The 27,288-nt window shown below is 42.7% G+C and overlaps 1 protein-coding gene across 2 annotated transcripts in view; it reads left to right on the forward strand.

The window, feature by feature from the left end:
* The window catches only part of LOC109307055 (coagulation factor XIII B chain-like), a 25,046-nt gene extending 3,636 nt beyond the window's left edge, over positions 1-21,410 (forward strand). The window contains exons 2-12 of one of the 2 annotated variants that reach the window (XM_019530699.1): positions 4,892-5,092; positions 6,056-6,241; positions 8,244-8,420; positions 8,577-8,750; positions 11,682-11,861; positions 12,110-12,295; positions 14,683-14,865; positions 16,213-16,419; positions 18,123-18,305; positions 18,898-19,108; positions 21,204-21,410. In XM_019530699.1, the coding sequence (XP_019386244.1) occupies positions 4,892-5,092; positions 6,056-6,241; positions 8,244-8,420; positions 8,577-8,750; positions 11,682-11,861; positions 12,110-12,295; positions 14,683-14,865; positions 16,213-16,419; positions 18,123-18,305; positions 18,898-19,108; positions 21,204-21,207 (1,892 nt within the window). In that variant the 3' untranslated portion in view covers positions 21,208-21,410. The remainder of the gene's footprint in view (positions 1-4,891; positions 5,093-6,055; positions 6,242-8,243; positions 8,421-8,576; positions 8,751-11,681; positions 11,862-12,109; positions 12,296-14,682; positions 14,866-16,212; positions 16,420-18,122; positions 18,306-18,897; positions 19,109-21,203) is intronic. The other variant, XM_019530700.1, reaches the window with a different exon arrangement.
* The last annotated feature ends 5,878 nt before the right edge of the window (positions 21,411-27,288 follow it).

The raw sequence follows: 27,288 nt of genomic DNA on the forward strand, positions 1-27,288 counted from the left end.
ATCTAGTGGCCTGTTACAAACTAGTCAGGGGGGATCAGCAGGCATTGGGGGAGTCCCTGTTCCCCCGAGCACTGCCAGGAGTGACCAGGAATAACAGTCGCAAGGTGGCAGAGGGTAGATTTAGGCTACATATCAAGAGGCGCTACTTCACGGTCAGGGCAGCTAGGATCTGAAACCAACTTCCAAGAGAAGTGGTGCTGGCTCCTACCCTGGGGGTCTTTAAGAGGAGGCGAGATGTACACCTTGTTGGGGTTGTTTGACCCCAGTACTCTTTCCTGTCATGGCAGGGGGTCAGACTCAATGATCTGCTCAGGTCCCTTCCAGCCCTAGAAACTGAAACTATGAAACCCACTGATTAATTGTACCTGGCCCTGCTTGTGGTGCACTCTGTTTGTGGCTGAGTCCCACCGGGGGCAGAGCATACTGTGCTGCCAGCCTTCCCCACCAGCAGGCATAGCATCTGAGCAGGGATCCTAATGCTGCCACTACCCAGGGAACTGCTGGGCTCTCCCAGCCTCCAGCAGCTCTTCCTGTCCCTGCTGCAGTAGGTAGGGGAAGCTGCAGTGTTGAGGGTAGCGGGGTGGGCTCTGCTTGCAGCTCACTCTGGTACTGCTCATGCTGGGCAGGTGAGTGTGTGTGGATGGAGTCGGGAGGGGGAGCAGAGGAGCAGGGATGAAGCTGGGCTACTCGCAAAACTCTGATGGGCAGGCGGGGACAGACAGGAGGTGGGGAACAGCAGTAGGAGCCAGCATGCATTTGGTGCATCCCTACCGGGCAGGCACATGAGAGAGAAGCAGTAGTAGCAGGAGCCAGTGCAGGCTCAGATGCAGCCATGCTGGGCAGGTGTGGGATTAAGAAAGCTGGCGATACCAAGCTCAGTTCCCTGTCCTGCCTCCCCTCTTGCAGGGGCTTCTCTTGCTGCCTGCCAGCAGCAGTTGCTTTTCTGCCCTTTGCAGTATGCTGTGAGCCGGGCAGGCGGCACTGATGTTCTTCCCCCACCCCCAGAGCAGCTGGGTTCAGCCAATGTGAAATGAGCAGGCGGGGGGGAACTCCCCCACACCTCCCTCCATACCCACAAACACACCCAACACTGTCCCACACACCCCACCATACCAACACCCCACATACACACACAGACATACCCCACACCCCTACATACATCCCACACCCATCCACACATATACCCACACCTCACACAAATACACCTACACCTCCCCACATATGCACTCCCATCCCCTTGCACACCCCACCCCTTCATCATAGCTACACATGCATACAAGTTCCACACATTTCACCCGCACCATACGCACCCCCCCCAGAAGTCCCACACACCCCAGACCTCAATCACACTCCACACATCCCACACACCCCCCCCCTACACCCCCACACAATGCACTTGCACCATACCCCCCACACAAAATATACAAGCAAACTGCCCCCTGCCCCAAAAGGAGTACTTCCTGTGGCAAAGGTCAAGGGTTAGGAGCAGGACTCCTGGTCACAAGATGGCAACCAGGAGGCAGGGCGCTTGTCAAGGGACAGGGCTACCCTTGTGGCCCTCAACACATCACCAAAACTCATTGACTGGCCTCCCAGCCAAAATAATTGCGGGCCCTGCATTAGGAACAAATTAGTAGAGCTGACCCAAATTGAGGGTTTAAAAAATGAAACTTTAGAAGAAATTGATAAACTTAACAATACCAAATCTCCAGGACCTTATAGCATTCACTGTAGGGTCCTGAAGGAGCTAAGATCAGAAATTGCCAAACTTCTAATTGTAGTAAGCAACCTATCTCTAAAAACAGCATCAGTACCAAAAGACTGGAGGGTTGCCAATGTGACTTCAATATTTAAAAAAGACTTTAGAGGGGACCCAGGTAAGTACAGGATGGCGAGTCTAATTTCTGTTCCTGGAAAGCGGTAGAAGAAAAAAAATTGTACTAAAAAAAGAATAATTCAGCATATGGATGAACATGACTTGGGGGAGCTAGCATGGTTTTGTCAAAGGGAAATCATGCTTCACTGAACTGGAGTTCTTTGATGGTGTCAATAAGCAGGTGGATCAGGATGATCTAGTTGACATAGTATCCCTTCCAAAAAGCCTTTGACAAGGTCTGCCATTAAAGACTCTTAGTGAAAATAAGTAGCCATGGGATTACAGGGAGGATCCATTTGTGGATTAAAAATTGGCTTAAAACAAAGAGTGAATATAAATGGATAATGTTCTGGATGGAAAGAAGTAAATGGGTTCCCCATGGTTGGGACTGGTGCTGTTTAACGTATTAATAAATGATTTGGAAAAGAGGGTGAGTAGTGAGGTGGCCAAATTTGTGAATGATACAGTTATTCAAAGTGGTAAAGACCAAATTCTTCTGCAAAGAACTACAGAAGGATCTGGCACTATTGAGTGAATGGACTCTAAATAGCAGATAAAATTTAATGTGGATATGTGTGAAGTGATGCACATGAGCAAAAATAACTCCAACTGTACCTATACTATGACTTCATTAGCTGTTACCACAGAGGAAAGATATGAGAGTCATTGTGGACAGTTCATTAAAACATCAGCTCAGTGCTCAGCAGCCATCAAAAAAGCAGACAAAATTTTAGGAATTTTTAAGAAGAGAATTGTAAATAAAGCGGAAAGTATCATTATACCCCTTTTATAAATTCATGGTGTGCTCAGACCTTGTCTACTGTACCCAGATGTGGTCTTCACACCTCAAAAAGGATATAGAAGAACTAGAGAAGGTACAAAGAAGGGCAACAAGGATGATTAGTGGGATGGAGAGGCTTCCGTATGAGGAGAAACTAAAGACGCTAGGCTTATCCAGTTTAGCAAATAAATGCTTGAAGGGGGGGGGCATGATAAGGGTTTACAAAATACTAAATAGTGAAGAGAAAGTAAATAAAGATGTATCATCTACTTTCTCATAATACAGAAAATAGGAGTCATAAAATGAAACTAATAGGTAGTAAGTTTAAAATTAATAAAAGGAAGTTTTCTCATACGGTGTGTAATTAAAGTGTGGAACTCTGTCACAGGGATTAGACAAGAGGGAATTGGACAAATTCATAGTGGAAAAGTTCATGAGAGTTAGGGGTACAGCCTCTGAATCAGAACCTCTTAGACCTTAAGTACTAGAGGTTGCAAGTAGGAGAGCAGCAGCAGAAAAAAACTCTGGTCCTACCTTTTCACTTTCCCTTTTAGCATCCACCGTCTCTGCTGTGTGACACTGAATACTGGGCAAGATGGACCTATGGTTTGACCCAGTCAATGGCAATTCTTGTTATGTTCCTCTTTTGCCTTCCCCTTTTAAATGTGGTTAAGGAATTAATGTGTATGATTTTCAAGGTTTTTTTGTACAATATATTGCTTTTCCTCTAACTAGAATATATGATATTTGTTATAACAAACACTTGCTCTAAAACAAACATGTGCTACTCTTTTATTCTGTTTAAAAAACTTGAACAACCTGTTAATTTAACATCTAGATGTCATCATATAGGATGAATTAAAAATGTGTGTTGGTGGCATCCATTTCAATTGCTTAAGTCACTTATGAAAATCTTGTGAATGCCCCCCCTGTTTTCTCAAATGTTATGCTGGGGGTGGCACATGTCAAACAAACAAACAAACAAACAAACAGAAAACCAAAAAACTCCAACCAAACAAGTACTGTATGTGCCAAATAAAAGCATTTTCAGTTAGGGACCAGTTCAACAATAGGTTATGTATCAAGCCAGATAGTGGTAATCATGGTTGCTTTTAACTAGTATTTTTGTTGTTGTTCTAACAAATGAAAAGAAATTTGGGGTGCTTAATTAATTTGACTCCATGTTAAATTATGGTCTGGGATGCCATATGAGATGCCACTTTCTTCATTTTATACTGTTCTCTTGGAGTTATTTGGAAGTTGGGAGGGGGTGCAGAGAAAGAGGGGGTCAAAGGGCTGATGTATTCCTTATATAGCATCTAAACAATTAAGTATTGCTATCTGATACCTTATTAGCACCATATTCCGCATTTCCTACCCTGTAACAATGCCCAGTTCCAACTTCGGTACTACACTTTTCCCATTCTATCTGTTTATGTAAGCATCTGAAATAGTTAATAGTGATACTTGATGCTATTTATTTTGGAGCAGCAGATACTGCTGTATTCATTTCTAGAGAGTTCTTGCACATTTGTCATTGTTACAAGATGACTGAATATCTCACTGGATTAGAGAGCTATGGTACTCAAGCTCAGACGGCTGACCACATCATCTATGAATGTCCTTATGGCACTCCATTGGGTGCCTAAGATCTTATTAACATTGACCATTCTACCTGTAGCTGGGTTTCTGGCCCTCATGCTTCCAACATAAGAGTGTGGCAACAGTCGCTTCCTCATCATCACTGGATTAGTTTTGCTCTATTCTCATTTGGGAGTTTATTTCCATGTACTTTTCTACAACTTTGAGACCAAGACACTTTCTAACTAAAATAGAAGATTGTCCAAAATCTAAAGCCTGTAATGCAAACAGATCAACTGAGATGCTTTCAGCCATAAGTTTGACTTCTCTTTTCTAAATACATTGTCTTTTTATTTTCGTTTAGTTTTGTCATGTACCTGAGGTATTAGAAAAGATTATAAGAAATGCTTTGGGTTGTTTCTATAACCATTGACCAAGATCCAGCCAGTCGTGTGACTTCAGATCAGCTTCTTTTTGGAGTGGTGGTTGTAGAATGGGATCTCAGTAGTAAATGTAGAATTTAATTTCATGCTGGGCTCCATATCTGGACAGAGTTCTAGCAAGAAAATGAATTTTAAATGAAATCATCTTTTTTAAATGCAGGGGGAAAAGAATTATAAATATTTTGTTCTCTAATTACAATTTTTTTTTAGATAAACCTTGTGATTTGCCACACATAGAAAATGGCAAGATTGGCCAGTTTTATTATAGTTTTAAGAGTTTCTATTTTCCAATGAGTAAAAACAAAAAACTTTCCTATGCCTGTTTGGCTGGCTATACAACTGGTTCGGGGAGTCAAGATGCGAAGATAACCTGTACAGCAGAAGGATGGTCTCCAGCACCAAAATGTTACAGTAAGTTAACTTCATTGGCCTTGTTGCTTCTAAGGGTGACTTCAGTGCATATCGCTGAAAAGGGTAGTAATGGAGGGGTAGAGAAAAGTTAGGGTATAGAACCAAAATCAGGTCTTCACAAAGAAATTTTGTAATGTCAGCCTTGTGTTTTCAAGAGTGCTTGTTCTTTAAAAAAGCTCGACTCCCCTTTCTGGTGAACACATGACTGTTCTCTTGGTCAGAGTTTAGTTCAATCTAATCCTGACATTCTTCAGTAATCTTCACATTTGTATATAGAGGCCCTACCTCCTGATAAACCATCCAGCAGGGGCTGTGGGACTAGCAGCTGATCCTGGCATCTGCAGGAGCTGACTGGTTACATGTTTATTGAAAAGCCCAGAGAATATTTGGGTATGAAAAGACCATTTGTACCTCCCCAGTTCTCCTCTTAAATTAAAAAAGAAAAAAAAGAAAAAAAAAAAAGGCACTTTGATAAGCAGGTGGAGAAGCTATCCTCGCTGAACATAACTGCATGTGTTCTTTTCCTGATGACCTGAAATTGCTTCTGGAAGATAAGTCTATCTCTTCTCTGATCCACTGAAAAGGAGGAAGTTTTTAGTCTTTAATTTAGACTTTCAGGAGATTTCTCCAGCTCTAAAGATTGTCTCCAACATTACAAGACTCACTTGTGCCGAGGCTGCATGTGCTGCAATAGTAATATGAAATAAAACAGGGAAAGGTAGCCAGAAGAAACTGAGAACCTCCTCCCAGTCCAAATTCTGCAACTATTATCTTCTGATTTCAGTATATAATGTTTTGTGTTGATTTTCTTTTATTAGAAGGGTAAGCAAGTAAGATATTTTTGGCTATTCATTTTTCTATTGTAAGCAAGGAGAGGGAAAAAACCTTTATTTACCCAATAAAGTAGAGTTTGGTACAATGTTCTGTTAGTTTACCTTTTTCTAACTATGGCCTTTTATTTAGAAAAATGTAACAAACCTCCCTTGGAAAATGGCTTTTTCTCTGGTACAAAAACATCCTTCAAAATAGGAGAGAAATTGCAATACAGATGTGATTCAGGCTACCACACCCCAGGTGGTAACGCTGAAGGAACACTACAGTGTCATCCAGAAGGATGGTCTTCCCAACCAGCCTGTGCTAAAATGTTCGGTATGTGGTTGCATTTTTTCACACTGACTGTCTTTGTTACTTTTCTGCCTTACAAAAACATTACATCTGGATTGTCATAAATTAAGGTATCTTGAAAACATTGGGGCATATTCTCAAGTGTTTTCAATCACGGGAGCTAGGCGAGTTAACACTAGTTGACTCCCTTCAAACTACTCATTCACAGACTTAAAGTTAAGCTTGAATGTAAAAGTATACAGGATCCTGCACCAAGTAGTTAAAGAAAGCATAAAATATTGAAACTGTATACATTCTCTAATGGGAGAACTGTCTAAATATTGTTTTACATTTGATATTTCTTTATACTTCCACTATTGGTACATTAACTTCCTGAAGCATTCACTGAAGCATAATTGTGACCCCATAATTGAAATGGAACCTAATGGACAATAGTAGATGATAATATTGCCACATTACATGATATTATAATATAAGAGATGTTAACATTTAAAAGTAACGTTAATAATTCAGCAAATTGATTTAAAGTAGAAAAATCGGTAAAATTGCATTGATGGCTTCTTATAAGGCAAAGCAAAATTTAGCTCACTGTTTCACATATAAAAACAGGATTGTGACTACCCTTTGTATTATTCTGATGTAAGATTTTAGGAGGTAGAGTCTTATTGCAAATATAGCTGGACGTAACACAAGAGTTCTGTTCAACGGATCGAGTCTGACCCCTGCCTAGGCAGGAAAGAGCGCCTGAGGTCAGATGATCCCAGTCAGATGCCTATCCAGCCTTCTCTTAAAGACCCCTACGGTAGGGGAGAGCACCACCTTCTTTGGAAGGCCATTCCAAATTTTGGCCACCCTTACCGTGAAGAAGTTTTTCCTGATATCTAGCCTAAATCTGTTCTCTGTTAGTTTGTGACCATTGTTCCTTGTTACCCCACGAGGTGCCCTGGTGAACAGAACATCTCCGATCCTTTGCTGCATTCCCCTAAAGAATTTGTAGGCAGCCACAAGATCACCTCTCAGGCTTCTCTTGCGGAGGCTGAGGTAGTCCAGCTCCCTCAATCTCTCCTCATAGAGCTTTTCCTATAAGCCCCTAACCATATGAGTGGCCCTCTTCTGGACCCTCTTGAGTCTCAACATCCTTCTTGAAGTACAGCGCCCAAAACTGGAAGCACTACTCCAACTGCAGTCTGACCAATGCCGCATAGAGGGGAAGTATCACCTCCTTGGATCTATTTGTCATGAATCTGTTGATGCATGACAGTCCCCCTATTCTACAAAAAAGGTCTACCCGAAGATAAATTTGTAGGCTTTTAATTTTCTTTGGAAGAGGATCTACTCTGGGCAAGAGTCCACTTCTTTCACTGCTTCCATTTTGAGTGGTGAATGTCTGACAGAGCAACACAAATTAACACAGATTATATCCAGTAGTATAATATGAATCTTGTCATGTGCTCTAGTTTTACCATCAGAAGTGAGCATTGTTTTTTGGACAATAGGGGAAAAACTTCTTTTTGCAGATCCCAGCTAAAGTACTGTTAGCTCCTGAGGTCTTCCTCTACAATGAGAGACTATTTCATTATAGCTGACTGCAGAGTCAGTATGTACATCTGAATACACCTGTATGAGTCAATATATTCACAGAGTAACTTCAATACAGATAAATTAGCATCTACTATTGTTCATTAGGTTCCATTTTAATTATGGGGTCATCATTGTGCCTTAGTGAATGCTTCAGAAAGTTAATACGCAAATAGTGGAAGAAGAAAGAAATATCAAATGTAAAGCAATTTGTATGTTGCAAAGGAATTCAGTCCCCTCTAAACTTTGTTCACAAATGGATATCACAGGCTTAACCCCCACCTACCTAATGATTCTGCTACTTGCAAATTTGTTTGCAAAGTTTTGTTTTCAAATTTGACTGGTCTGCTAACATTTTGGGACTTGAATGGGAATCAATGATAAAATGTTAAAATCCTGTGGTTTTAAGTAGAGTAGGTATTAAATATGTATTTTCATTATTTTTAAGACCGCTGCTTAGCACCAGATTTACAGTATGGTCGTTACATCACAACCCAACGATTGTTCAAGTTGAATGAAATCCTGATATATGAATGTGATGATGGGTATCGGACCACAGGAGGAAACATGACTGAAGAGGTGACATGTCATCCACATGGGTGGTCTCTTACTCCAAACTGCACTAGTATGTTTTTGTCCTTTAAATGGCTTCACTTAACCTTTCAAAAGTTCTCTAACTCTGCAGACTTTGCTTCTTATTGCAGAAAAGTATGCAGACACTGGGTGCTTTTTAATACTGCTTTTCCCAGCGTATGTTCTATTTTTCTCTCTTTCTATCTAGAGTTAACGTGCTCTTTAAGTGTGATGGAACATGGACGTTTCTATCCTGTGAAAAAAACCTATGAAGAAGGAGATGTGGTTCAGTTTTTCTGTCAGGAAAGCTATTCATTCAGTGGATCCGATTTAATACAGTGTTATTCCTTTGGATGGTATCCAGAGCCTCCATTATGTGAAGGTAACTCCATTATTGTTATGTTTATGAGACATAGTCCTAGACTCTGGTGCCCATTGGTCCATGTCCCAAGGGCTTACTGTCTAACAATAAGGCCCAAGATATGGATAGATTCCCAAGTAAGAATGAAACATTTGTTAGCTTAAATCCGTCTAGTGCACTAGATTCTTAACAAGATGAACTACAAAAAAAAGAATTACATTTAATCTCTGTAAACTTATGCAAAGAAGAATGGATTGGTCAAAATGTGATGAAAGTGGGTTGCTTGCTTTTGAGTACACGATTCAGGAAGGCATGGGCATTTTTTTTACAAGCAGTGCTGTTAGGGATGAAGAGCTATTTTGTTTTAATCCTTTTCCAGACTAGCATAAACAGGGAACAAGTTAAAATATTTACATATTGGGAACTCCCTGATCTGGCTCAGTGACACTGTTATAGCACCATCATCCCACAAACTTGGTATAAATACCATATTTCATAAACAAACCCCCTGGATGTAGTGTTCACCCTGTTTTAGAAAGGCAGGATGAAGAAAAAAAAATCTTCCCTTTAAGTAACTGAGCAGGAGCAGCTAGGGAGCCAAACCATTGTTCTGCACTCTGTGGATCACCGCAGATTTTACTTGCCATAATTCTAGCGTATGATGCACACTCCAATTTCCAGCAGTTGGCTTTTAAGGAAAAAGGTATGTGTTGTTTGCAAGAAAATATGGTATACTGGCACTAGTTTGACTACAATGAGCTAGATTCTTCATGAAAGCTGAAATAGAGTATGTTGCCTAGAACTCTTCAGGTTCTGCTACTATTATTTATCGTACATATTTCATTTGCAGCTTGTGGCAAATGGTGCCTGCTATTTTAAAGGCTGAGCCAAACAGTCGGCAGGTGCTTGATTGTGGCAGCCATTTTGAGATACTGGCTACCTATATAAACAGAGCAGATTGTTGCTGGCAGGTCAGGTAGAAATATTGCCCGGCTGAACTGCTGAATGGAACGTCTCTAGGTAGGGGCAGGAAGCTCTTGTTCCTGGGCATGACCTAAAACTGTACTCTGCCAGGAGTGGGCGGCCTGGTGGGGCTCCCAGTGGCACGGAAAGTACTAGATCAGTTACCACCCCAGTGGAAGGCAGGTCGAGGCATCTCAATAATCCCTAACCCCCACATGATTGTCGGTAGCAGTTGGGGCCAGGCATGGCTACGGCCACCTGAGCCCCCACCAGGGAGGGAGTAGAAGACGTGAAGCCCCAGTAAGGGTAGGCCCCAGTGAGGGGACGTGATATGGAGTGCCAATGAAAGGGAAACCAGAGGGTTGGGAACTTGACATGTGTGTGTCTATATAGAGTTGCCCCGGAAGGGGCCAAGGCAAACTTGGCTCCAGTTGGGTAACTGGCTGGCCACTACCCTGGTGAGGGTCGTGGGAGAGACCCAAAAGATAGTACATCTGCCAGATAGTACATCCTATGGCCAAAGGGACCCCCTCCAAGAGGATGCAAGGCGGTACACATTGTCGATGCATGAAAGATACCCTGTAAGATGGGGTGGAGCATGAGAGACCCTAGTGAGAGGAGGACAGTATGAATGTGTGTGCATGTCTGAGGCCTGACAACAAGGGCTAAGCTTGGTCCAGCTGTAGGCTGGGAGCATTGTCACCTGGATGCCAGGGGGCGCTATCTGCAGCTCCATTCCTCCCCTACACAGTAGCCCAAGCCTTGCAGATGGCATTGGGGCAAGAATGGGCAGGTTTCCGCCTAATTATTACATCAAGGTGTGGCAGGAGAGTGAGGCAGGCAGTGAGGGGGGGGCAGGCCAGTGCTTGCCCTGTCACAGCTATTAGTTGTGAACCTCATGTAACGCTACATCACCAAAGAAGTGTGCTATGGCAACATAGCATCCATGAGTGTCTACACATCACCAGCTGCTACTTTGCTGTAGCGATGTGCTCCCCCTGGTATAGTGTGCTGTTAAGTAGCTGCTAAAAATAACCATGTGCTGTGTGTATGGCGCAGTACAAGCTGTTCCAAAAGGAAGTACTAAGTTATGGCGCAGTAACAACGTTGCCATAGTGGCATGTGTAGATGTACCCAAAATCTAGGAAATTTTCAGTTCGCAGGGCTTTTTTAAAAAAACATTTACTTTTGTTTAGTTAGACTAAAATCAAATTTCAAAAAATGAAATTTCTGGCAAATCAAAGACTTGGTTTTCAGTCATTGCTACTGGCAGGTAGGGTGTGTAGCAGTAGGTTGCCCAAATGTATGTTGGAGCTAACTAAGCACTTGTTACACTTCTAACATACTTCAATTATTAGGAGTTCTTATCTTGTCTGGGCTGCTTTCCCTTTTGAGAAATAAGTCTTGAACCTCTTGGTGTTTCATACTGTCCCATGACGTACAACTCTATGATTGAACCATCCATGTATTTTTAAAAGGGTAGACTGAGGATGAGGAGGGGGGATGGGGGTCACAGTTGAGAGCTCTATATTGTTATTTTTTTATTAATTTTTAGCCAAATATGCATAATTTTGGGGGGTAATTTTTGTAATAAGTTCACAGAAAAAGTACATTTCCCAAGAGAAACAGTAATATAATAATAATAATAATAATTCCTTTTTGAATAAAATACGTCCATTAAAACAGATAGATCTATTGAACTTCTTAACTCTTTCACATTTACAAATGACATAATTAAATATTTTTTTAAAGTCAACTGAAAGAGAAAATGGCTCTAAAGGTTTTTCTTATTTTCATTTTTGCAAGAAAAAGGAAAATTTACTCTGAAATTTATTTTGAGTAGTGCGTGTGGTTTTCTTTTGGTTCAGGCACTGAAATGAAAGTACTTTTGTGTACACTTCTGCTTAAGAAACCAGTTTACTTCCTTGATAAAGGTAATCTGATTAAAGCTTTTACTACCTGCCAAATAAATGCTTGTTTTCTTTCTAGACAGAAGAACTAAATGTCCTCTTCCACCTAAACCTCCTCATGCCATTGTACTCTCAGATTTAAGAACATATCATAATGGAGACAGAGTTCGTTTGCAGTGTCAGCTTAATTTTAAAATGAATGGATCAGAAGAAATCCAGTGTCAGAATGGAAAATGGTTGTTACCCCCAGTTTGCATTGGTCAGTAGCTTTACAAAGTCTGTGTCTGAATTAGACTTGTCAAAGAATGCCTTAATTTTCACCTCTGCTCTTTGTTTCCCTGATGAGAATACTTACCTGTTCTGTGAAGTGCTTTGGGATCTATGGAGAAGTACAATATGATGGCTGGGTATTATTGTTAATTTTGGGGAAGGTGATGGGGAGATAAAATAGTTTGCAAGTATGAATGATTGATGGAGATGGTTCAAACATTTTTACTGTGATTTTAGGAATCCAAGAAGTAGCAGCATGTGACCAGCCACCTTCTGTTGAGAAGGGTACAGCCATAACTGAGGACAAGGTATATTATAGTGGAGACACAGTTAGGTACAGATGTGACCCTGGCTACCGTATAAATGGGTTAAAGGAAATAATTTGTGAAATGGGAAAATGGACATCACCTCCTGAATGTATCAGTAAGTAATCTGCTTATAAATCCTCATTTCTGGGAGATGCTCAAGGGTGGATGCTGATATAAAATCCTGGATGGAAAGATTTAGGGACCTTTTTTATCAGCCTCTAACAAAATGTATTATTAACTTCGTGTCCCCCAGAGAAGCACATGCTTGGGACCTCTGGACTCATTTGGTCTCTTGAGTGCCACCTGGAGCCAGCCTAGGCAACACTTCTTGAGAGAGTCAGCAACTCCCTTTGACTGAGACCCTGGCCCTGAACATCTCTGGTGATGTGTGGTCCTGCGTCATTGGACTTCCTTCTAATTCATCTCTTGACAGAGGGACTTTATTTGTTAAAAGGAGAAAAGAATATCCCCCAGGTTCCAAGCAGTGAAACGGATAGATAGTTTCTCTTCAACAAAGAGAGATAATGAGGCAAGAGCTATCAAGGAAGATGGCTTTTCCTCCTCCAAAGGATTAAGCAAGTCCATCTGTCTGCTGTCCACCCTGTATAGCCCAGAGTACCCCAAACGTATCTCAACTATTCTCTATCCAATCTGTACAGCCTCAAAGTGCCCCAAAGGTGCCTGTCTCTTTCCTTGCTTTAGACTTTCTCCAGTTTACAGCCAACACTCTTCTGGTACTATTCCGTCTGTCATGATGCTCATCTCCGTCTCCTCCAAAGGATGAGTTACCAAGTCCACCTGAAGTATCCACAATACTATTCAGTTCTTTCACTGCTGGATGTCCATCTTGTTTTGTCTTAGCAGGGACTCTATTTACCCTTCTTTCCCTGTGTACAACCTAGCTGGAGAAACTGAGGCATACAACGTTATTACAATGTAAACACAGTTCATACAGAACTATTACACTATGGATTATATTGTATTACAATTATACACTATATTTTCACTTAAATGCCTGTTAGTTGCTGGATGTTAGCACTTATAACTGTTCACAGTATTGCTGAAAAATTAATATTCAGGAACATTATTAGTTATTCTTTTGGTTTTTGTGATGTCCTCTGTGAGGTCCCTTTTTGTTTGTTTTGAGCACCCAGAAACATGTTAGACACTTCAGAAAACAAGTAAAGACAGTCCATTCTCAAACAAACATTCAATCTACATCAACATAACCCAAGAGAATATAACCCAAAACCGGAGTCAGGAGGACATGGGAGATGTGGTAGACGTTATATACCTAGACTTCCAAAAGGCTATTGATCTAGTATCTTATGATATTCTTGTGAGGACTGGAAGATTGTGGGCTCAGCTGCTTGATGGTTCAGTGGGTGGGAAACTGGCTACAGGGTAGGACCCAGAGAGTTCTCATGAATGCATCGGTGTCATCCTGGCGTGAAGTGGCCAGTGGTGTCCCCCAGGGGTCCATGCTTGGACCAGTGCTTTTCAATATCTTTTTCAGTGATTTGGATGGGGGAGTGAAAAGCTCACTGGCCAAGTTCACGGATGACACCAAGTTATGGGGCAGTGTGGTCCTGGACAGGCTCAAAAGTTGGGCAGACTGGAACCAGATGAAATTTAACACTTCCAAGTATAAGATGCTCCATCTGGGGGCAAACAACCCTTAACATGCATACAAGATCAGTGGTGATGGCTTGATTTGCACCATGGCCAACAGGGACCTAGGTGTAATGACTGACCATCGCATGAATATGAGCCATCAGTGTGAGGTGGTGGTCAGCAGGGCAAACAACATACTAAAAAAGAGAAGGTTGAGAGGGGACTTGATAGCGGCTTACTGCTATATCAGAGGAGTGCACCAGGAGCTCGGTGAACAACCTCTGAAGACCAGGACCAATGGATACAAACTCCTGGATGGAAGTGGGTTGCTTCTTCAGGCTTAATACCAAGAAAAACTCCTTCACCATCAGAGTATCCAGACTGGAATAAACTCTCTCCAGAGGTGGTGCATTCACCTACCCTGGAGATTTTCAAGAGGAGACTGGACAGTCACCTCACTGGGGTCACCTAACCCCAGTTGTCTTGCTGCCTAGAGTGGGGGGAGCTGGACCCAATGATCTGCAAGGTCCCTTCCAACCCCTAACCCATCTATGAATCTGTGGACAAGATCTAGGAAGGATGAGTGTGGCAAGAAGTCTGAATGGCATGTACACATGTAAGGCTCCATTTCTTTTTGTAACTCATTCTTATGAGAGAATGTGTAACTAAGTTCTTAAAGTTGGTTTAAAGAGATTGTGACCTTAAATTTGTATTACTTCTGTAGGTTTTACTTCCTTGGAAATTTAGTTGCATTTATTCTGTTACTATCCACTTAATGCTTGTGTCTATATAGTTCTGTATACTAAATCTAACTCTGCATGTGTGTAGATTCTATTGTTCTATATTACACACAATGATTTCCTTTTTAATCCATGATTCTTTTCTTAGAAATGCAGGAAAACTGTACCTCCCCACCTCTAATTCAAAATGGTGATGTTGTTGGGCCATTATTGACAAATTACATGACAGGTTCCTCAGTGCAATATAGATGTCAACGTTACCATGTCCTGGAGGGCTTTGAAACTATACACTGTGTTGAGGGAAACTGGACACCTCAGCCAGCTTGCTTAGGTAAGTCTAGGAGAAAAGTTATATAATATATAGAGTGCTGAAAGTGACACACAAAATCCAGTTTCTCTGTCTACACAGAAACTAGACTAAATATAATTCGACTATTGGCAACATGGCTAGGGACAGAAATTACACACAAGCCAATGAAAGTGACTGGAAACCTGTTCAAATGTGTAACACAACATAAATTCAATGCACATAAACTTTTCAAAATGGCCAAACCAGTTTAAGATAAACCAGGATGCTGTAGTATCAGGTTTAACTGATTTAGCTTAAATAATGTATTGAACTTCTGTCCCAGATATCCTCCAGATTCAAGTTAACTGTCATCCCAGGATGTTTTGCACCTCCAGAGCAAACACCCCCGCCCCCCCCCCCCCAACTTTTCAGGGTAAAGGCTAGCTGTGGCCCAAGCAGGGAGGTGAGGTATAGAGCCTCCGGTTTCTAGCCTGGGCCACTGCAGGCATGTGGCTGCATTTCCAGAATCAGAAGTGAATGTCTGTTCACTTCCTTATAGGTTTAATCTACACATCTTAGACAATCCTGTGAAGATTGAATTGATTCATCCTCAGGCTTTTTTTGATTGTCTGTACTTAGTCCACAGTTTTTTCCTAACGTGTTCTTTAAAACCTGCAGTAAGAGAGTTTCCATAGCCAGCTGAAGTAGCCTGCTCTACTATGTAGCTATCCCTGTAATTATTTCTTTTCCTAATATATCTAACCTAAATTTTCTTTGCTACAAATTAAGCCTACAATTCCTAGTTCTCATTGGAAATAGAGATGGTTTTATCACTATATTTTTTAATAATCTTTTATATATTGGAAAACTGTTTTTTTGCGTCTTGCCCTCCCCCCTCCCCTCAGTCTTTTCCTCAGTAGAATAAACGAATCTGATTCCTTTGACTTTCCTCCAAGATCATGCTTTTCTAAGTTTATCATTCTTGTTGATTTCCTGTGGATCTTAGACTGTTGGCCCATCACACTCTTGGGGGCTTTCTTGAAAACTGGATACTATACTCCAATTGACATTTCATCAGTTCCAGTTACACGCAGTTATTACCTGTCCTATATAAGGCATTCCTGATAACACATCCCAGAATGGGTCTTATGGGTGATTTTGCAGTAGCATCACTTTGATTCATTAAGTTTCTGATCAATATTAATTGTTGCAATCTGTGGTACTATACTGCCTAGGTGAGTAAACATATAAAGAAATGGTTATTTTCACCTAAGTTTCAACTGAGATTTTAGAATCATTGTGTTATAGACTGTTGCAGAACTCTGTAAACATTAGAGTTCAGAAATCCATGGCAAAATATCTGTGTCAATATGAATGTTTATCTTCCAGAACCATGCACTATTAATGAACATGTCTTGAACAATAGCAACATATTGCTGAAATGGAGACTGGAAGGAGAATTAATTTTCCTACATGGGGACATCATAGAGTTTTTATGTAAACAGGGGTATGAGTTGGCACAATCTACTGAAACATCTCCGCTAACAGCTCATTGTAATCGTGGAAAAATAAACTATCCAACATGTATTATGGAAGGTAAAATAATAGCTGTTTTTTGCTTGTTAGCTTGTCTATTTCTAACTTATTAAAATGGGAAACTTTTTTCAGCAGGTAGGTGTATGGACTTGGCTAGTCTATGACAATAGAAATTTAGGGTGCAATTTTCCTCTCAATAGAAAAAGTACATTTTAAAACGGCTTAGAAAAAAACCCTGATACATCTTGTCCTGGGTGGCTAGTGCAGCAAAAGGGATAGCAGAAGGCATGGATCTCAAGGATTTGAGAGAAATGGGGAATACAAATTTAAGTGCATACATAATATGAACTTTTTACAGCCAAATAGATGGTCAAATTCAGCTGTGAGATTGATAACCTCACAGTGAGCTTGGTAAGAGAAGTAATAGAGATGTATAGTATTTGAATGAAAAGTGGTATAATGATAATCATTTTATAAGCCCTGGCTATGTGTTATGTGTATCATGCAATTAACTGGTTAGTCATAAAATAAATTTAAACTGACAATAAGACTGGCTACAAGTGCAAAGTAATTTGTCACACCATTAACTGGTTAATCGCACGATAAATTTTGATCAGGCATACACGCAAAATAATTATTGTGAAAGAACTCTATCCCAGCCCCCCTCTTATTGGGTTGTCTATTTTCCTCCTCTTACTTTCTCTGGGCCCATGTGTCTATCAACCCAGTTGCTAGGCAACCACTTGGCTGCCTAGGGAATCCCCTAGGGTGGGGGAAATTCTCTCTCCATGTGGTCAGGTCTGTTGTTAAACTTTCTGCCTTTGGCCTGGGAGGGTAGTCCTATGGCAGCGGTCCCTCCATAAGGTGAGGGCTGACGTCTTTCAAATCACTCATCGCATCAGTGATGCTCAGAAAATACCTGATGTTGGTTGGGTCCAGGGGGTGAGGTCAGAAAGCTTATAAAAAAGATCCCTCCATTTTGGGAGGAGGAGACATCTTCTGGTTACTAAATCAAGCTGAGTACCTAAAGAATCCTCTGGATGTTCCTGTGAGTAATTTATCTGACTTTTAGCTGGTAACTTAGACCTAAGTGTTCTAGACTAAAAAGGCCAACAAGCCCCTTATACTGTTTTCCTCAAGGATGTATTCTTTCAAAATTCTTCTTGTTTTGTATTCCATCCCTATGCCTTCCCTCTTCAATCAATAAAAAGCTATCTATCATAGCAAGCCTAGAAGTAAACATTTGAGAGGGATTGGGCAAGTCTTTTTTGCTCCCTTTGCTTGGCTGACTAAGGGGGACTACTTTCTATGCTTCAGGCCATGAGAAGCACCCAGATATATCTTGCTAAGCAACCCCTGGGTCTGTGTACCCTGAGCAGCACAGAGCCTAGCAGAGACCAGAGCTCAAGTGGTGGCAGTGGTTACCCCAGTCTTGTGGGTGTGCTCCAGGAATGGGGTCAGCCAGACATAGGAGCCCCAGGGGAGGCACTCGAAGCTTGGTTTTTGGTTGCACACAGTGAGGCGGGCGGCTCAGCACAAGGGCGCCCACTACTGGCCTGCCATATTTATCACAGTACAAATGACCATTCAGCTATAGGTAGAGCCAACCAGCTCTAAAGTTAGTACTTGAAAATGTGCAACAACTCTATAGCTGGTTTCTATCCAGCTTTAATTTGAAATTGTAGCAGGCCCATATAGTCATTTTAAAACTGTATTGTGATATTTCTTGCATTAAATGTCTATTCATATTGTTTATTGTGCAGAACCCAAAGAGAAATGTGGCTTTCCACCTATAATTAAGAACGGAGGTTTTATTGACTCGCCATTGACTGAGTATGACAGTGGTTCTTCAGTTGAATACAATTGCTCTAGTTTTCATTTCTTGAATGGGTCTAAGAGAATCTACTGTTCTGAGGGACAATGGACTACTCCACCGATTTGTTTTGGTAAACCTAACATACATTTACTATATATAAGAGCAGCAAAGTAAAAATTTTGATTCAGCATCATGTATCCAAGTTGTAACATTAATTTTATAGTTATAGATAATCAAATTAAAAGTTCTTCACTAGAGCAGTTTTGGGTAACTCAGAAAGCTGTATGGACAAGCTTACAAAAGGTTGTGTCCTGATTTTCTGTTTCTGCATGAATTGGAGGTATTCTTATAATAACCAAACATACTATAGTTTAGAGCCAAATTCTGTTTGACCCTTCCTGAAAAAGCTGTTAATGCAAAAGGTGGATGGATCCTCCTTGTTGCTTTATCTGAGACAGTTGTAAGGGCAAAATGACAGTGTTAGAAAAGTGCATGTAACCCATTAGTTGCATTAGACTCCTAATAGGTTGAATAGAATCTGGCCCTTACTGTCTAAAATAGTAGGAGAAAGCAAGCTAAGGACTGGGGGTGTTTTCTTCTCGCATTTTATATACAAGTTGTAGTCAGATACATGCATCTTTAAATTATTTATTTGTATATTAGAGTATAAGGAGATTAACTGTGATTTTTGTTTGTTTCTTTTTTACTTCCTTCTTCCAAAGAGCCATGTACTTTATCACACAATATAATGGATAAAAATAACTTAATACTGAGATGGAGTTTTGACAACAGACTTTATTATATTCATGGGGAGTACGTTGAATTTCACTGTAAAGAGAACCATTTACGAGCACCATCAACTTCAATGTCTGATTTTAGAGTACAGTGTAACAGAGGACAACTGGCATATCCAAGGTGTATTGAAATAGAAAGGCAAGGCAATATTTCATTTGAAATATATGTGCATGCACTTTTTATATAATATTTTAATAACTTGACTTTCCTACCACTATTTTCAGGATTGTTAACCTAGACACAAAATGTCACTTGGATATACTTTTATGTGGGTAATATACTAGAAATGTATTTCACACATGGCTTCTCTGACTTATGTAACTTATGGTTGGTCCTCACTTTGAAGTTGGAAAGGAATGGAGTATGGAATATCAATACTTCAGTGGAATATGTAATACTTCAATGGCTCTTTGGGTGTGAACTTACTTGACACAGAACAACCCTTGCCCTATAAAACAATCCACTGTCTGGCTCCAGTTGCAGGAATCAGCTACCATTTTTGACCAGAAGAACTTCAAAGCCTTTTGTAGAATTGGGGCTGTGACAATAAGTCCTGGGTAGAACTAATTTGGGAATATCTGATATCAGTAATAGTCATCTTCAAATGACTATTTTTTTCTAGTCTGTATTTGGATACTTTGCTGATTCTGCCACAAATGTTTTGCCATTAACTGATTGACCTTTGTATGGATGGTTCTTTATTTTTATCCATCAGTTAACCCGCTTTTTCTTTGCTGTGGACTTTCTTTACTTATGCAGAAGAGTCCTCATTAGAAACATAGAGTTCCCACTTGCTCAGGGAGCCTGCAGTAGAAGGCCTTCCTGCAAGCACAGCACAGCAACAGGCATGCTCTCCTTCTACTGTAACATGAACACAAAAAGCAAAGTGAAGCGTGTTACCACATCAGCCTGTATTTTCTGGGACTTAATGGGTGCATACAGAAGTGCAGGTCCTGGTTCTAACTCATGGTGATTCATAGAAGTCACTGTGAGTTAGACTGATCCTCCCAATCCAACAGACATTAGCTGTTGGATCAGGAGGGTGAAGGATTGAAGCAGATCTGGAGAGAGAGGCTGCATTTTTCCCTGCATCTCTTCCCCCTGGCTCTGCCCCCGCTTTCAGAGCTCTGTTGCTTTCTCTGGATGAGAGGGGGGAAAAGGCAAAGGAGAGAGGTCTTTTGGGGTTTTTCAGCCCCACTGGAGTGGGGGGGGGCATAGACAGATTGAAGCCCCCCACCTCCAAGGTGAGGGGCTCCAATTCACCCCCACTCCAGGTGATCTTCCTCCCCTGCCTTATCCCCCTTCCATCCAGAGACAGCAGCTGAGCTGGGAAGTTCTTGCATCCAGAGCAGACAGAAATTATTGAAGTTGCTCTACTTAGGAGCAGCTTCATTCATAGACATCAACTCTGTGGGTGCTCTGGGGCTTAAGCATCCACCAAACAAATTAGCAGGTGCTCAGCACCCATGAGCCATGGCCATTTTGGTTTTACACGTTAGATCTCTGTGCCTGTTTGCAGACATTAAAAAAGCAAACACCCTCCCCAACCAAAAAAACCCCGAAACTCATGTTTTAGTGGAAGAAGCATTTTCAAGGGGCTGATCATTTGACAAATGTCACTTCTGTCTGCGTCTCACGTATTGCTTCTGCAGTACTCCCAGCATAGGCAATGAGAGAACCAATTTACAATCCATACCCGTTTTCCCTGAGTTGCCACACCGTGCTGTAACACTTGGGCCAATCAGGCCAGACCTTATTGTAAAACTGCTAGGGGTATCTCATTTGAACTGTATATACTAGGTATAAATATTATATGTTAGTAACGGAGGGAGGTCGGTGTTCCTGTTCATGGTGCTACCCTGCTATGACTGTTGCATATTACTGTTTGCTACCAGTACATTTCAAAATTTTACTTTTCTGAAGCATTTTTCACTTGCAGTGGAACAATTAATATAGGTAACTGTTTTATTTCCAGGCTAAATCACCTAGAGTTCATGGTAAAATCATTCCTAATAAATAGTAATGGAGTAAATTTAAACCATACATAATGATAGCATCCTTTAATTTTAAAACTAAACAAACAAGAACTGTGTCATCCATCATTTCATTTTGATGCATATGGGTTTTGGTATTGTTGATACTGTTCTTTCCACCTCCTGTAGACCTGAGATAGAAAGATAAAAATCATTTATGTGATTGTAAAGTATAACAGCTGTTGTATTTGCTTTCATAGGTAAGAAGCTAGCAGTAAATGACTTCCAAGGATGTGAAAGAAAACATAGAAAGAAACTGTATTTTACTTTGAAGCTAAGATGATACTGAACTTTGCTTAATAAAATAGCATTTGACTTCATGGTCCCACAAGAAAACTTAAGAAAATACATATTGCACTGCATGTTCTCTTTGTTTTTCTTGAATAAAAAGTTGCACAGAAAACTTTGTAATTCTAACTACATTCAATAGTCCTAAAACCATTGCTAATAAAATGCACAGCCCAAATCTTTCCTGTTATGAAACATTTAACCTTTGGAGTGCCCAGGTTCAGGGCCTGAAGAACTTGGGGTAGCTGTTGCAACTTATCACTTAAATAGTAAGAGACCCAGAACTTTTATCCCAAAATCAATTAAATATATTAAAACTAAGAAATCTTCTAAGAAAGACCGAGATCTTTCATGTATTCTTATCCTTCCAAGCAGCCAGCCATTGGCAATAGTGTCTTATATATTTTTGGCATAAATGATCTCTTCACTAAGCAGTATTGCTTCAATTCTGATCAGACACTTTTGAGTGCTGTATGTAGAAATGAAAGTATAGTTCAATGGTTTTCAACCTTTTTTAGACTCAAGACATCCGCAGTAGACTTAGTGCACCTCTCAGTAAATGTCAGTTCTCAGTTTTTGCTCAGTTTTTTTACTACAGAAAAACAATAGTGCCATTCTTTTGTTGTAAAGAACTCTGAAAGACCGCAATGGGTCAGAATGGTTTGAACACTGTGGATTCCTGCTTGAAGTCTCTGGGTGCATACAGACAAGTGTGCACATGTGGTCTGCAGTGCCTCAAAGCAGCTTGATGCACCACAAACTGCATGTGGTACATGTGCACCTGTTCTCCAAACTCATTTGCAGATCCTGGTGTCAAAAAAAATTCCCCCACTGCTAAAAACAATATGACACATGTGGCAGCAATGTGTACCGCCAGCAAAGGAGTCTGGACAGCCAGAGCCACACTGGCTGCTGGCCAGGTTCCAAGGGCTGGCTCAGTGCCACTGCTGCCCCAGGAGGCCCCCAAGCCCCAGTTAAGGGTGCTGGGGGTGCTGGCCCCAGCCTGTCTTACCCCACCCAAGTCACTTGGATGCATGCTGGAGCCCACATGTAGGGGGGTTCCCGGGGATAAATAGCAGTGGCACAAATATGCTGCATGTTTGCATACCTAATAATGCTAGCCGTGTGTGGCACAGCACCTTTGAAAGAATCTCAAGGCACTCCATGGTGCTGTGCTCCCTGATTTACAGTCACTGGTATCGCCAATCAAAAGATTAAGTCAGGGTTGTCAAATTCACTTTGTGCTCCAGGGCAGACCCAGACCATGGGGTCCTTGTGAGCTGGATCCAGTCTGGGATACAAGTGTCAGCAGACCACATGGCAGTAATGCAGCAGAACATATGGCAGTGGCAATGGAGCAAATGGCAACAGCGGTGACAGCAGACCATGTGGTGGTGATGACAGCAGAGCACATGCTGGCAAATCCAGCTTCTGCCATGTGCTCCATGCTGGAATCAGAGCTGCTGTTACCAAGTGCCCTTTGCCATGGTGGAGCCTCTGGCTCCAACACTGGGGATGCGGTGGGGGCTAGAGCTGCTGCCACCATTGTGGGTGTCATTGCCACCACTGTGTGCTCGACTGCTGCTGGCTCTATTTGCCATGCATGCTCTGCTACCCCTATTTCTGCAGGTCCCAACTTCTAGTTTCTCACTTAAGGTCCAGTGGGCTGGATACAGTGGTTCCACAGGCCAGCTCGGGCTCTGGGCCTCATGCTTGACACACCTGGCATAAGCTACCACCCTGTTTCACCGACATGACTGGTCGACAATCCAAACAGCCAGAGGAGGCTTACCTGGAACAAAGCACTGTGTGTGCACACGCACATATATACATACACGTACTCATCCCAGGTATATAAATATACTCAGACTTTGATTTACACAGTATTTTTTTTGCACAGTTTCAAGAATGCATGGTCAATTAATTGTGACCATTTATTTTTGTACATATTATGGATTTACACGGTACAGCACAGTTGCCAAGAATCAGCTGGTCACTTCCCACTGCCCTCCACCACGCTGCTTTCACTGCAGCTGGTAAATGTGTTGTGTTGTGGTGGAAGGGGAGGGAGGAGGGAAGGGGTGTTGGGCAGATCAAGGCCCCCCCCCCATGATGATGGAGGGAGTGGGGCAAGGGCTGGGGTAGGTGCAACAGAGTTGCAACTCATTGTGGGGGGGGGGTGGAGATGGCGTGGTGGCTTCTGCTGCTGCACACACCCCAGGAGGGCATGGGGGGGGGCATGTGCCCCTGCATTGGTGCGGGGTGGGGCAAGTGGGCTGCAGCTGAAGGCTTTTCTTGGCTGGGTGGGCTCTGGGCTTGGGGTGGGCAGCGGCTGCACTGGGAAGGGGGTATGGCAGAGGTTGCAAGCCCCCCCAAATTTCACCATAGGCCCTGTATAGCACTTTTCCAGTGCCACCACCACCTCCTCCATTTGCAAATCTGGCTCAAGCCCTGCCTCCACCCATGTGCTGGGAAGACCCAGAGCTGCACTGGATGGGTGGCAGCGACATTGGAAGGAGGCTACAGGGGGGAGGTTACAGTGAAATTTGGGGTGGTCGTAGCCCCTCCCAGTGTCACCACTACCTGCCGCAAGCCCAGCCCCAACCAGGAAAAGCCTAATATAGCCCCGGCTCCACCCTGCAGCTGCAGCCCACTTGCACCCCACCCAAGCAGATCTGGGAGCACATGCCCCCCATGCTCTTCTGGGGTGCATGCAGAGGCAGGATCTGCCCCCCTCCCCGTGTCCCTGGATGAGCCGCAAGTCCATCCCCACCAAGCCCCTTCCCTCCCCACTCCCTCCCCCCTCTCCTTCCACCACCCAGACTTACCAGCTGCATGCAGCTCTCCAAGCTGCTGGGCTCTGCTCCTCGCTGCCTGTCTGCTGTGCTGCAGCTGTGTGCACGTACAAGTATTTATTGGCCAAATTATTGGCCAAATCTGGAACCTAAACCTTTATTTCCCATAGAACCTTGGTATCGCTTTATGCAATTTCTATTTGCATGGGGTTTTTTTCCAAGAAAGTAACCACTGTGTAAATTGAGGCCCAACTTTATCACCTCATTAACTGAAATGAATTTAATTCAAATGAAGCTCTTCTATGCATTCATGTGTTCAGCATCTTTTACCTTTTCAGCTCTAGATGCTACCCAGTTAGTATACAGGCTGCTTTTGGATTCCTTCTTAAGGCACTGGACTTTCCCCATGTCTTGTATTAGAAGCCTATGTAACCCATTCAGTGTTCTAGATTCTCCCTAGTTTCAAATGGCTAAAGAAAATGTGCTGCAGTAACTATTGGACAACTACATTTGTATTCAATGTGTCCCCTTGGGTTACGTCTCGACAAGTGTGGCCATTTGTTTCCCCGGGGACAAGCAGAAGTGGTACAAGGTGTGCTGCTGCTATTTATGGTGAAATTTTAGTGCAGAAAAGCACTAAAAGCTTTCCTTTAATTCTAACAATAATCACTGTGTATACCTGTCTGGCCATAATACATGAAGGCTGAGTAGAGGATACCAGCTGAGGTTGGAAGTGGTATATGACAAAAATGGGACAGTGCAACAAGAAATATTGAAGGTTTGAAACTACTTCAAAGAATTTCTAAACACAGAGTACAGAAATGAGAGAAGAGTTATTGAGTATCAAACTGCTGAAGTCAGAGTAGTAGAGCCTTTGCTAGAGGAGATACAGATCTTTTAAAAAATTCAGAAATAATAAAGCACCAAGGATTGACAGTCTTCCGGCTTAATGCCTGAAATTTGGATTCAAAGCACTAAAACAGCATCTTCATAAGATGATTTAAAAGTTCTGTAGACAGGAAAGAATACCCCGAAATGGAAGCAGGCAATAATACAGGTTTCCCTCACTTTATACAGGTTCTGTATGTGCAGATTTGTTCTTATGCGATGACTCTTTTTATACCAAAAATTTGTTACATGCAAGGTCAATTCCCTCTTATGTGATTGGTGTGGTAGAAGCTTGCAGTCAACTGCTTTGTGTGGTGCATTGTGGGTGCATGCACACCCCACCCCAGCAGGTAAATCTGTGAGGGAGTGAGAAAGGGCTTGGGGGTGGGGCACGGATCGAGGCCCCTTTGGTGAGGGAGAGAGCTGGGCACAGGCAGGGACAGAGACTGCAGTGAGTGGGACCCCAGCCAGGACAGGTGGTGGGACACTCAGAGCCTGGGCAGCTCATTCATGGGGCTCCACCCACCCCAACTCCAGCACCACATGTGAGAGGTAGTGTGGTGGGGATGCTGCTGTGGAACAAAACCCACCTAAAGGAGGAGAGGTATGTATGCCTTGCCTGCATTATTCGTATCTGTTATCACTGTGTATCAATAAAATTTGCCTATTATTGAAAGGAGAAGTCATGGTTGATCTGAGGGTTTGGGTCCACCTGCAACAAGTTATCTGGGTCATAAATCCACTGCCCACACCAAGTATTTATATATGCAGAAGATCTCTACCTAATAGGAGAGGAAATGGAAATAGTACAAAAGCGATCATAAAGTCAAATGCCGAAGAAAATGGGTTTGTTATCAACGTCAGCAACACTAAATGCTAGGGGTGCACTGATAGAGTTTTTTGGGGCCAATACTGACAGCTGATACTTAAGGAGGCATACTGGCCAATACCGATCTGATACAGCTGCCCTCAGGTGGTAAGTCCGGTGTAATGGAAGGGGAGGAAGGAGGGAAGCGGCAAGGTGGGGAAGATCAATGCCCTCCAGCAGGGGTGAAAGGGGGTGCAGGACGGAGGTGCACCTCATGGGGTGGGGGCAGCTCCTGCTGCTGCTTGCACCCCGGGAGGGCAGGGGGCATGTGCCCACAGCTTTGCATGGCATGGGGTGGGCTGCAGCTGTGGGGTGGAGCTGGAGGTGGCGCTGCACAGGGCTTTTCTTACTGGGGACTGGGCTCAGAGCGGGCTTCAACAGTGCTGGGAGGAGGCTGCAGCCACCCCAAAGTTTGCCACAGCTTTGCTCCCAGCCCTGTGCTGCTGCCCAGAGCAGCCGCGGCTTTTCCTGGTGCTTGAGTGAAGGAGCTGTGCCTGAAAGCAGCGCAGGGCTGGAAGTGAAGCTCCAGTGAAATTTGGGGTGGCTGCAGCCTCCTCCCAGTGCTGCTGGAGCCCACTCCAAGTCCACTCCCTGCAGAAAACGGCTAGACGCAGTGCGGGCTCCAGCTCCACCTCACAGCTGCAGGCTGCCCCATGCCTCCCAGATCTGGGGCACACACCCTGTCCTGCCCTCCCGGGATGCGAGCAGCAGCGGGAGATGCCCCCAGCCCATGAGCTGCTCCTCTGCTCCACTCCCCCCACCCCAGCTGGCTAGCGCCTGCCCCTGCCCCCTCTCTCACTGCAGGGGCATTGATCTCCCCCTTCCCCTTCCAACTTAGCAGCTGGAGGCAGCTCTCCACACTGCCAGTTTTGCTCCATGCTACTCTGCGGCTGCGTGCAGCATGGGCATTTATTGGCCAAGTTATAGGTCTCATTGGGCTAATATCTGATATAGACAATTTTCTTTATGTCAGTACCAATCCGATATCGGACCAATGTATTGGTGCACTCTACATGATCACATCCAGAAATAAATCTCAATCCCACAGGGGAAGAGAATGACAATGTGGAAAAAGTAGAAAAATTTTAAATATTTTGGAATAGTAATCACTGAAGACAATGAAACAATTGAAGAAATCGAGGTAAGAATTTATGGTGCTAATTGTCTGTTGAGCCTGGATGAAATAATGGCATCAAGGAAAATCTCAAGAAACCTTAAAATCCAACTTTATACTACAAGTGTTTGACCTGTCCTTTCATATGGATGTGAATCCTAGATGATGACTAAGGCAAAAGGAAAAATACTGCAAGTGTTTTTAAACAAAATACTAAGGAAACTATTTGGTGCAGTACATGAGAACAAAGCATGGAGGAGAAGATCTCAAGGGGTTATGGATCTTTACAAAAAACCTGGGGCATTTTTACACATGTATGCAGCACTGGGCGC

The sequence above is a fragment of the Crocodylus porosus genome, unplaced genomic scaffold, assembly GCF_001723895.1.
Source record: "Crocodylus porosus isolate Cpor-Errol unplaced genomic scaffold, CroPor_comp1, whole genome shotgun sequence".
In the NCBI taxonomy this organism is placed as follows: domain Eukaryota; kingdom Metazoa; phylum Chordata; order Crocodylia; family Crocodylidae; genus Crocodylus; species Crocodylus porosus.